Raw genomic sequence first — 12,467 nt, forward strand, 5'->3', positions numbered from 1 at the left:
ATCAAATCACAAAGTAATCAAATACAAGTATTTAAAAACTTTCTGGTGGATTGAATTTTTCCACCAGAGATATATATTAAGTAGAGAACTTTGTGTTTCAAATTGAACACAGCTACTTACAAGTAGAGGAACAAGAACTGAGAAATTCTTTACAGATTTTGCCTTATCTATTTCTCAGGTAAAAGAAAAATACTTACTAACTTTATTACTATTCAACTTGCTACCCTTGGTTTATATATCACCAAGTTACATGATAAAAAGACAAGATAATAAGACAACCTATATCTAGTCTAACTTCATGCTGCTACACTTCTCTTTCCAACATCTTTGAATATCATCTGTTTAGCATGGAAATGAAACTGCTTCTTTGTTCTTTAAATCCTTCAAATAGGCTGCCATATTTCATTCGCATACAACCAACGCATGTGACTATCAAGTCACTATCAACTGCTCTTTTGAATTTAAACATCCGTTGGAACTTAGATTGATCTTCCGTTGGAACTTTGCTTGATCATCCGTTGGAACTCAGATTGATCATCCGTTGGAACTCTGTTTGATCATCCGTCGAGACTTATGTTGATCATCCGTTGAAACTTTGTGAATCATTCGTTGAGACTATCTTCTTGGCAGTTAACTCATTTCATTTATACAAGATTACAAGGTATCTAATATTTACAATTAATCATCATATCTTACATATCAATCTAGTAGTTAACATGACTTGAACAGTCTACAACATCTAGTTCACTGAGTCATTCAAGTATGTAGAAATGTGGTACTAGACTTATTTTACATAAGCTACTCTTTCAACGGATGTTGAGAATGATCATCTGTTGAAAGCTACAAAACCACTTAATTAAAATCTACTTAGTGTTTTGTTCAAGTTATCATCATGTACACAACATATTCCTAACATAAGATAATCTTAAAGGTAAATAAATAACAAAAAATTACGAATAGCTCAATAACTACCACTTGCATTCATAATTTCTCCCAAAGTCAAAGTAGATATTTTAAATGTAACTTTTGTAAATTTTACTCGTATCTAATTTTCTCCATGTATTATAATTAGTGTAATTTTACCGTCTGATAGTCGCCAATTTAGATGCAACTAATTTGTTTGTTATTGTCAAGCTATTAAACGAAAAAAAATATTTGTGAATCCATATAAAATATCTAGGAGAAAAGAAAATAAAAAAATTTAATTTAAATAGAAAAAACTAAAAAAATAGATTATAAAATTTAATACACACATGGATTAGTTAACAACCAATGATTAACCACTGAATTTAGGGAATATACACTCGAAATGAAAAAGCCAGTGAATTTAGGGAATATACACTCGAAATGAAAAGATCACATGATTTATATGATTCTTTTATGACCTTTTCCACATGCATTAATCATCGTCGCATGCACTTCCAACGAGGATTAATGCATGTGGAATAAATTAGGGAGCTGATTAAGATTAAAATATCCTCATGTACAAATTCAAATTCAAATATTCTTATGTATGGTAAGGATGATTTGGTCTAAATTTTAATAAAGGGTGTGCATCCATAAATCGAGAATGTACACGTATCGCCTCCCATAAATTATAACCATATAATATTTATTTATTACTCAATTATAAAAATAATAATATAAAAGTATTTTGATTAAGATATATTTGTAATTAAAACTAAAAATAGGTTATATCTTTTAATCACTTTTTGTGATGTGAAATAATTAGAAAAAACTATGACATAAACCTTTAAATGCAAGTTAAACAATAGGAAATCACAGTATATTAAACGTTTAAAATATTTTTATTATCCGACAAATCTAATATAAATTTTAATAATTTCATGATTGAGATCACATTTATTTATTTTAATAATTTTTTTACAATGTCAAAGCATAAATAACTTACAATCGGGCATTTATTTATCCATTATTGATAAAATTTAATTATTATTTAAATTTTAAACGGGATATATTCCAACTAAAATATCTATAATTTGTGCGTTAGTGTGTGCTTTATCCTATTTTAAAAAAATTTATCTTAATTTTAAACAATTTTTACATGCTACCTCTCATGCTTTATTAGAAATATTTTTTAAAATTTATATCTTTTAAAATTAAAATATTTGATTAGCTATTTATTATATAGTAATATAGAAAAGAAGTTTCATGGAGTACTTATTTTCTATATATATTAGTGAATAGTGATCCCAAAATTTTTACTAAATGAATATCATATATTCAATAGTCATCTACTATTTACTATCTATTTTTTAGAAATATTCTATTTATAATTATATAATTTAATTCATTATATATTATACTTGAGAATTTAAATAATATATATTTTAAATTTTCTTTTTAAGAAAATTATTTTGATAATTTCATATTAAATAAATATGAAAGTAAATATGATATGTGTTGTCTCGATTAGTGTAATTAATGATTTTAACTTGTATATCAAAATTGTTTTCTATGAAAAATAGGTTTAGGGGTTCGATTCACATCAAGTTTTAATTTTTTTCAATATAATAAATAAAAGGGTTATATGCAAATTATATGTTTTCTTTTTATAGATATGTACATTATACGTTGGTCCTTACTCTTCCCGTTTTAAAATAGTAGTAGTCTTTTTGTGAGATTTTTTTTCATAATACTTATCCATTTCCAACTTTCAAAAGAAATATGTAGTTAATTTTTCTAAATAACCCTTTCTAAAATTGTATAATAATTAATGAGATGTGAGAATAAATTTAGAGTAATTTATATATTTATTGAATTAATGTATTTATAATGGATAAATGTAAAAAAAAGTGTATGAAACAGAAGACTACTAGATGGTCACCATTCAAAAACCATCAATCCTAAGAAGAAACCAAAGGTAAAAATTGGGGGTATACGCAATTCCGATTTCAGCGGTTTTGGGATAACACAGTTAAGCGGTTTATTCGTACATCATAAAGATCGTGTACTTTGATTTAATATCAGAGAGATCTTAGAAGCTTTTAAGGACTTGGTACGTTGATTTTATATCATAGCGATCATAGAAGCCCAAAAGCTCTTGGACATTGACCCAACATCCTTTATTTTATATTTATTATAATATAATTATTTAATCATAATTTTTTGCAAAAGTATAATATTTATATTAAAAGTACTTAATTCAACAAACATATACTTTTAAGTCTTACGAATTAAAACCATTAAATAAGTTATGATTCAAAAATAACTGAATCAAATTTTATCCAAACCGAATTTTGTCTAATTTTAATCTGAATTTCATCCGGCTTTAATCCAAATTAGATCAGAACTGAATCACATCTGTTCCAATCTAAATGATCGTCAAATATATCATTACTAAATTAGTTTTCAGGCAGATACCCGGTTATACTATAATTATCTTTTAAAAAATTATTTTAAAGTAATTTAATTTAAATATATATTAATACAATATTTTTAATATATAATAATGAGAATAGAATAAAATTAAAATTATGAAAAATTAAAAAATAATATTATCCAAATCATAAATATTGATTATCAATTTTTTATTAAATAAAAATATATAATAATGAATATTTGTGTAAATAAAATTAATTTTGAATAAGATAAAATTAGTGAAGTGAAGGGAAGGGAAATATTAAAAAATATTATTTTAAGAATGTAAAAATGAGAAAAAAAAGAATGAGAAATGAGTAAGAGAGGGAATTAGTGGAGGTAATAAATGAAAAGAGAGTGAGAAATTTGAATGAAATAAATTAATTAAGGAGAAGATTGTTAATGGAAGATGACATCATCATTTGATGGAGTTTGACATATAGAATTTGATGATATAAGCTGTTAAAGGAGAGTTTGACACCTGTACTTTGTTTTAATATTATGTAGATACGAAAATGAATCCAATTCAAATTTAATTCGATCCGAACGATCCAAAACTGATCCGATGATCCGATTTAACAAGTGTGTTGGTAATTAGGGCAGCACATGGGCTGGGTGTTTACTGACCCAACCCATTTAGTTCAGGTTTGAAAATTTTCAACCCATTAATATCAAAAAAAATTATAACCCAACCCTATTATATGAGTGATGGGTTAGGTTACGTTGGGTAGAGTTGGGTTGAACGGGTTGAACAAGAATAATAATAGACAATAAAAAAATGCTACATACAAGAAATAAATGACCGTTCAAATTATTACAGGTATATTAAATAAGTATAAATATATTTTATACCGCAAATATAAAGTTAAAGACAAACACAACTCTCGAAAAAATAAGTGGAAAGTTAAAGATATGGTCTTCATTCAAGAAACATAAATTCTTAATTTTACCACCTATCAAAATTTACTTTTACTCTGTATAAATATATGATAAGCATAAATACTATGAACAGTCAAATTGGTTTAATATAATAATTTGTGAAAGCAACATGTTACAGCGCAACTCATTGTCCGCTTCATATTACCCGCGTTCAATTCAATTTAAAAAGTTTAGTCCAAAATTATGATTAAATTTAAAATATATTATTGTTATTATCATTTGTCTACTGCCTAGTGCGTAGTTATTTATGGGCAAAAACAAATGTATTAGGTTGTGTCCAAAATCAAAATAGGTTGGGAGTAAGTGGGACTTAACAATTAGACCGGGTTAGGTTGGGTTAGGGTTTTAAAAAGTTAAAATCCGAACCAACCCAATATAATCGGCCCAACGAAAATTTAACCCAAGTAACCCATGGGTTTGGATGGTTCGGTTTGATCGGCCTTTTAATTGGTTTGGGTTGATTTGAACGGGTTTGTTAACTCATTCAAAAACGATCGTAAGAAGGAGCAAATGGTAAGGACCGTATCCGTTAATTTAATATCACAGTGATCATAAAAGCCCAAAAGCTCTTAGACATCGGCCCAACATCCTTAATTTCTTGCAACAAGTCCACAACTAGGCACTGTAACTACAATACACCCTACCCCACAAGACCCAAAACAAACGGCATTATAAAATCTCAAAACAATCATCAAAAAACACTCACAAACATCATCATCTTCTCAATTTTCACCAGTCCTTTCCTTCCTCATTTGAGGCCTTTTTTTCTTTTTTTTCATTTCTTCTTTTTTTCTTTTTGTTTTTTCTTCTTCTTCTTTTTCCCATCAAAACCCTTGTTTTAATTTTAATTTTGTATCTATACATACATATATTTAATTAGTTGAAGATGCAGTATCAGCAGAGGTTGAAGCAGCAACAAGCAATTATGCAACAATCTTTATATCATCCTGGTCTTTTGGCCCCACCCCAGGTCCTTTTTTTCATCTTTTTATTGGGAAGATTGCACCTTTTTCATTTTTAATCATTTTTTTGTGTTGAATTGTTTTATTTGATCATTTTAGGGTGGTTTCTTTTGTAAAGATTGCAGCTTTTTTAATTTTTAATCAGTTTTGTGTGTTGAATTGTTTTATTTGATCATTTTAGGGTGGTTTTTATTGTAAAGATTGCAGTTTTTTTAATTTTTAATCGATTTTGTGTGTTGAATTGTTTTTATTTGATCATTTTAGGGTGGTTTTTATTGTAAAGATTCAATTTTTATCACTCTAGGTTTGATTTTATGTGAAGATGAAGATTTTATATGTGAATTCTTGTTTGGGTTTGCTGTTTTTGTTAGATTCTTGAAATTATGCTATGTGTTTGTAAGGAAATTAATAAGATTTGTTTTTTCTTGATTTCGTAATTTTTGGTGTTTGATATTTGTGGAAGCTGAAATGTCCACCTCAGTTATGCTAATTCCGGCTTAATTGTGTGTGAGTGAATTTATTTCTGAAAGAGCCCTAACCCTAGAGACTTGTGTTGGATGAATTGGAATGAAATGTTAAGTACATTTATAGATTATCGACATGTTTATGTGTAATAGACTGATAGTCATTCGTTACTCTCCTTTTTACAACATTAAATTAGAGTTCGGTGCAACCAATTTGTGAATGGGTTAACTACGAAAGTTGTAATGTGCTGGGGAAATTAAGATATATACTATAGTAATCAGGGTCTTAATTAAATCTTTTAACATAAATGTCACATGACTAAATACTACAACGTTGATGTATGGAAACGGTTAACACGTGGAGGAGCTGAGGCGGGATAGATGTTTCTTATTTTTCTTTAAAATATCTTTATAACTTTTATGTAGAACTACCATTGAAGCTGTTTCTTTGACAACATAAAACTGAATTCAACAAATATAGAGCCGGGCTCTCTGGGAACCATTGTAGTTGGGAAAGTCGGGAACTAAAGGGAAAAAAACTTTTGAGATTAAATGTGTTATAAAATCTACAATATGACCAGTTGCTTGACAATATTAAGGCCTTTTCAAAGAGAAATGTTTAGTTTTTTTTCCGCCGCCATATCCTCGCCACGTCTTCAATGCCACGTGTTAACAGTTTTCATCAACTTTTTGGTTTTTGATAGAATGATAAACATATCGAGTTAAGTAATTAGATTGCGATCCCGTGGCCCTTTACATTAGTGATGCGGATGCTCCTTATACCCGGATGTTGAGTGCCCACTTTACCAAAGATTATATGAACACTCAATCTTACCTTGCATCTTCTGCAAATCTTCTCATTAATATTTTGCACCTATTCATATTTTTACTCTTGCCTTGCTCTTTTTTCTTCAACCTCTAATTTACTTCTTGTTCCTGCGGTGTACATCTTACTTTATTTCACTATATTCAGCCAAATACATAATTTTTTTCTTTAGTTGTTTATATGTAAATCACTTTTACTTATGTTTTGACTTTTGAATTCTTGTTTTTGTTGAAGTTGGAACAAGTAATAATTGGTTATCAGTTATTGTTGTTCATCCCTCTACTTTAAAGCGTGCTGAAAAAGATAGTATCTGATGATCATCTTGATGAGGTTTTAATGAAACTATTTCCAGTCATTAGTTTGATATAATGTTCGTGTTGATTAGTGAAATATATTAGGGATAAGTTTTATCCAGGAGTCATTAAAAAGAGCCTGGGAGCCGGGAGGTCTTTTTGTATTATTCCTTTCTTTCTTTGAATTTTAAAGTTTATGTTTTGGATTTTATTTCTGAGTGCGTCTTTTGTTATGCTTTAGAATTTGTCCTGGCATCAACACAAACTTAATTTATAGATTTCTTTTTACATGGAAACTGGTGCTATATTTAACTGATCATGGTTTTTGGCACTTATGTTGGCATATGGAAATAAATACTTTTTCATGTTCTACTGATACTTCCATAATCAGTCCATGTCTAGTATTTGATTTTACCTTCTTTTCTCTTTTAAATTGCAGATAGAGCCTGTCTTGAGTGGTAACTTGCCTCCTGGCTTCGATCCAAGTACATGCCGCAGTGTGTGAGTGCTTTGTCATTTTTTTCTTTATAGTTCTCTCTTTAATTTTAGTAACTAAGTTTCTTTCATCTTGTTTATTCCATTTGTTCAGCTGTTATTATTGATAAGTTTTCTAGTTTGTTTTATTTTGTTCAATATTTCAATAAATCTTTGCCAGTGTGTTACTTGGACTCAGTTATGGAACACATATCCGAGTGTCGGAACGACGGAATCTGAAGTTTTGAAAATTGGAGTAATGGGGATCTTGTCCAATTTTTGGACATGGCATAATCCATGATGCCCAAGTATAATATATATTTTTTTACAGGAAAAATAACAAAAAACCTTAAATTAAACACGATCTAGTGAAAGTTTGCAATTTAGGATTCTTTTTCGATTTACATAATTAATGCTTCTTTCAATATGGTCTATTAGTAAGTTAAAGTGTCCGCACGTGAGTGAAAGGATCGGACATGAAATAAATGTCGTGTCCGAGCGCCCAAGTGTGCGACACGGGTACAGCGACCAGGACCAAAGAGTTCGAGTAACAGAATATTTCCATTTATGTCAGGCTAAATTTAGATGGAAAGCAAAATAATGGTCTTTTATCTTTCATGTTTCACCTCAACATGTATTTGTGCCTTTTATTTTCTTTTCTTTAGCTGTGCCAAGGTTACAAATATTAAAAAAATAAAGTGTTATAGTTCAATACATGCAACGTAGCACTGATATGGTGTCTCTTCAAGTGATGATTAACTTTAGTGTAGTAAGAAATGTTAATACTTCATTTATTGTGAGATGGTGCAGTTATGTTGGAAACATTCACCCGCAAGTTTCAGAACCTCTTTTGCACGAAGTTTTCTCTAGCACTGGTCTCCTGGAAAGCTGCAAGCTTATTCGGAAAGAGAAGGTAATATCACATCCACCCCTTCTCTTGACAAGTAATGTGTCTACTTGCTATCTCAATCAAATAATATTTGAACTATACTATGATTTCACTTTGATAATAATTGGTTTGCTTCTTCGGTCCGTACTTTACCATCAGTAATGTTGAATAGCTTATCATTTAATTACACTTTGCTACCAATTAATGTACTATTTGGTTTCTCAAGTTTTAAGCTTCAACAACTGCGAGGTTTGAAAATCCAGTTCTCTACATATGCAAACCATTATATTTGTGTGTGAGAATGCTGGTATCTTGTACTTGTAAAATACCCTAGGTCCATCGTTCCATCTTCATTTTGTTGGATATTAAATTGTAAGGTTGACTGGTCTGGTTTAGCTAGAAATAACCTAGAATAATGGGGAACAATGCTAAAATTGGGAATTTCGCACAGTAGAAAAATAGGACTCGTCTGATTTTAGCTGGATGGGTGGACTATTTAGAGCAATGATTTAATTATATTGTTCTTAACCGTAAACATAATTGTTTGTATTTGCAGTCATCCTACGGCTTTGTGGACTACTTTGATCGCAGATCAGCTGCTCTTGCTATTGTTTCTCTCAATGGAAGGCACTTGTGAGTAAAAACCATAGTTTTTGCAATCACCTATTAATTATGTTCCATTGACTTTCTGAAGTTTCAAATCACAGGTTTGGACAACCTATCAAGGTTAACTGGGCATACGCGAGTACTCAGAGAGCAGACACGTCAGGTCCACCCCCCCTCTCTCCCCCCTTTTCTCTGTATATATTTGGTATAATCTTCAGAGAAATCAAATGTTTCAACGTCATGTCTTTTTTTCATTTGTAGGTCACTTCAACATTTTTGTGGGTGATCTTAGCCCTGAGATTACAGATGCCACTCTGTTTGCTTGCTTTTCTGTTTACAGTAGTTGCTCGTAAGTTTAGATTGAGTTTTTACTCGCTATATATAAATATTCTATATCTTATAAATAATAAATATACAGTAGAGTAAATTGAGTGGAACTATGACCTTGTCTTCTTACGTCCTGGGTAAATGATTGCAGAGATGCTAGAGTAATGTGGGATCAGAAAACTGGGCGTTCAAGAGGATTTGGGTTTGTTTCTTTTCAGAATCAACAGGTAATTGAATTTTGCCTGTTCTTCTTAAATCCATTTACCTCTTTGTTTTATTATAATTTGTTGTGCTTCTCCTTTGAGCTATACTGTTTCACTTATTCTAACCAAGCTACTGTCTCCATGATGTAACTCGTTGATATTTAATGTCCAGGATGCTCAAAATGCAATAAATGAGTTGAATGGTGAGGAACAATTCATCTTCTTGCGCAACTTTCTTTTGCTTTTATATTAAATTCTTCTTCTCTCAGTGTACTGCATGTCTATACTGTTGCTTATTTAATATGAATTTGACTTGTTACACAATGTATTATACTGTAGGAAAGTGGCTTGGAAGCAGACAAATTCGTTGCAACTGGGCTGCAAAGGGTGCAGGAGCTGATGACAAACAGAACTCAGATGCCAAGAGTGTTGTTGAACTAACAAATGGAACATCAGGTGAGCTCATGTGCTTCAGTGCTATAACATTCTGAGATAGCTGAATCTGATTAATCATAGTACTCGATAAAGTAAAGTTTCTGTTTTTTATTTATCTGCCTTGTTCTGGTGTTTCTGACTGCTGAATATGATTTAGAAGTTAGTATTTTGAAAAAAAGCCACCCAAGCCGTAGGTTATGCATATGCACAGAAATTAACCTGGTTTGGTATGTAGTAACCACCTATACATTAATTACCATAGTCATCTAATGATGGGCTTTGAAGAATATTTTTGGGTTGTTATTAGTGGTCTTGTAGCTTGGCCTGATTATTCATTGCGGCGACTGTAAAATAGAAGTAAAGTTTCATGAGGTGGAGGAGAGTAGACATAAGAATCATAGGCATGAGTAATAGTTATAGATTATTGAATAAAATTTGAGGTCATTAGCTTTATCTCTTGATGCAAAATAGTTTTTAGATGCTGCACTACCTACAGCATATGTTTTATATAAAGATGGATCATCTTACATCTAGTATATATTAGAACTAGCATGTGTTATAAATCCATTTTCTTCTTCCTGAAATTGACCTTCCTGTTGATATTCTTAAATGATAATGTAAGGTATGTCATATGTGGAAATTGCATGTAAAAAGAGTTTAGATGAGCTGCAGCTGATGTGATGTTTGCAGGAAACACTATTGTCTAATACTCTAATTAAAGTTGCATTTAAGTAATTTTTCCTCTCGATTTGTTCCTATATATATATATATAGGGTTAAATATATATATATATAGGTATATATATGTTTTGTTTATTGTTTATCTTATCTTGCATTTCATGTATAGTTGACCACTACCTGTCTCTCCCTGTAGTGCTCAACTTTTCCGGACTCATTTATATTCTCTCCTATGTTTTTGCTCCATCAAGTTTAGAATTGAAATTTATAAGTCTTAGATCTATTACTGGGGTATTTGACTTGATTTAGTTATTGTAAATCAGATTTTATTTGTATCATTTTGTTCTTGTGCAGAAGATGGTCAAGAGAGAGTTGATGATTCCCCAGAGAATAATCCTCTGTATACAACTGTATATGTTGGCAATCTTGGTCCTGAGGTTAGTAAATACATTATCACTTTAGATAAAGTCTTAGGACCCTATCTATGAAGGTGAAAATCTCTTGGTAGGTATACTTCCAAAACATAGAAGATAATAAGATAATGTGAAAGTGTTTATACAGCTAACTGTCAGTACTATCTTAACTTGTTTAGTATTAGGCTTTTATGGCTTTGTTTTGAGATTGTTCTGTTAGGTTTCTGGATGTCTCATTACTAAGTCTTTTTTACAAACAAAACATTTTGCAGGTTTCCTCAGTTGATCTTCATAGGCATTTCCATGCATTTAATGCTGGAATCATCGAAGATGTTCGTGTTCAACGTGATAAAGGTTTTGGTTTTGTGAGATACAGTAACCATGCTGAAGCAGCTCGCGCTATTCAGATAGGGAATGCCAGGATACTTTTCGGCAAACCAATAAAGGTAGCCTGCGTAAGGCTGATTCTTTTAACAGTGCGATTGTGTGTATTTAACATATATTTAACATTTGGTCTAGGTTTATGCCTCAATAGTTTCTTCATATTGATGATATTTAGGACATCCTTTCATATTACTTTTGTTTTGGTTATTTGTGATCTTTCATTTTACCATAATAAAATTCGTCCAAGTAATTGCTTGGCAGTCTTCCACTTCTCAATAAAAATTTCATTGAGACCTTTTCATGATGCAGTGCTCATGGGGTAGTAAGCCAACACCACCTGGGGCGAGCTCCACTCCTCTACCCCCTCCAAGTGCTGCAGTTGCCTCGGGATTTTCAGCAGTTGATCTTGCCGCATATGAAAGGCAGCTCGCTTTAGCTAGAATGGGTGGTGCCCAAGCGCTGATGCAGCAACAGGTCCAGCGAATGGGGGCTGCTGGTCAGGCTATATACGATGGTGGGTACCCAGGCATTGCTTCAACTCAGCCACCTATGTACTTCCAGTAATATAGATGGAGCTACCTTCTTTGGCAGGGAGATTTTACATTAGTTATATAGGATTTATCTTCAGTTTATCTTCTTACGGGAAAATTCTAATGCCCCATTTGTGTGCATCAACTGTAGATTTATATTATCGGTTAGGAAGGAATTATGAATTAATCAAAACTTGAATGTCCACGAGTGTGGATGGCAAGTATCTACTCTTATTGTTTGAGATGCTGGTTTAGTTCTGTTGTTTTCTGGGTAAAGTCCGCGCTCTGGCCTTTGTCCTGAACCTGAGCAATTATGCCATTTTTGAGTTTATTGATAGCCGAGTATTCATGTCTAAACTGTGTTTGGTGTGATAATGCGGTTCTTGGAGAATTGGACTGCAAGTAATTTGTAGGCTTGTAGCTAAAATAAGCATTTGAAGAAAATTTAATATGAAATGCATATTTCTACATACTTTCTTCAAATCCCCTTGGTTCACACAGGTATTGTAAAACCTTTAAAAGTTTAGGTGAAGCTTTAGAAAGCTGGAGGTTAAAGCAAATGGCTAAGAATCCTCCTGTGTTACATACCATAAATATGATAGAAATTATGTAAAAAAAATTGCTGCCAAGCCCCTCTATATATAGGTTGTTAAACCTATTCAGT

The 12,467-nt window shown here is 31.3% G+C and overlaps 1 protein-coding gene across 2 annotated transcripts; it reads left to right on the forward strand.

Moving 5' to 3' along the window:
- The first annotated feature begins 5,020 nt into the window (after positions 1 to 5,020).
- On the forward strand, positions 5,021 to 12,071 carry LOC141677394 (oligouridylate-binding protein 1). Of its 2 annotated transcripts, none has more exons than XM_074483312.1 (12): positions 5,021 to 5,290; positions 7,305 to 7,366; positions 8,150 to 8,252; positions 8,785 to 8,861; positions 8,936 to 8,997; positions 9,096 to 9,183; positions 9,313 to 9,388; positions 9,537 to 9,567; positions 9,704 to 9,820; positions 10,834 to 10,913; positions 11,162 to 11,335; positions 11,583 to 12,071. In XM_074483312.1, exons 1-12 carry the CDS (start codon positions 5,207 to 5,209, stop codon positions 11,835 to 11,837), a joined length of 1,209 nt encoding a protein of 402 aa, XP_074339413.1. In that variant the 5' UTR covers positions 5,021 to 5,206; the 3' UTR covers positions 11,838 to 12,071. The 2 variants fall into 2 exon arrangements, with proteins under 2 accessions (XP_074339413.1, XP_074339412.1); XM_074483311.1 differs by having other exon boundaries at positions 5,022 to 5,290; positions 10,831 to 10,913.
- The last annotated feature ends 396 nt before the right edge of the window (positions 12,072 to 12,467 follow it).

Source organism: Apium graveolens, chromosome 8, assembly GCF_009905375.1.
Source record: "Apium graveolens cultivar Ventura chromosome 8, ASM990537v1, whole genome shotgun sequence".
NCBI classification, from domain to species: Eukaryota; Viridiplantae; Streptophyta; class Magnoliopsida; order Apiales; family Apiaceae; genus Apium; species Apium graveolens.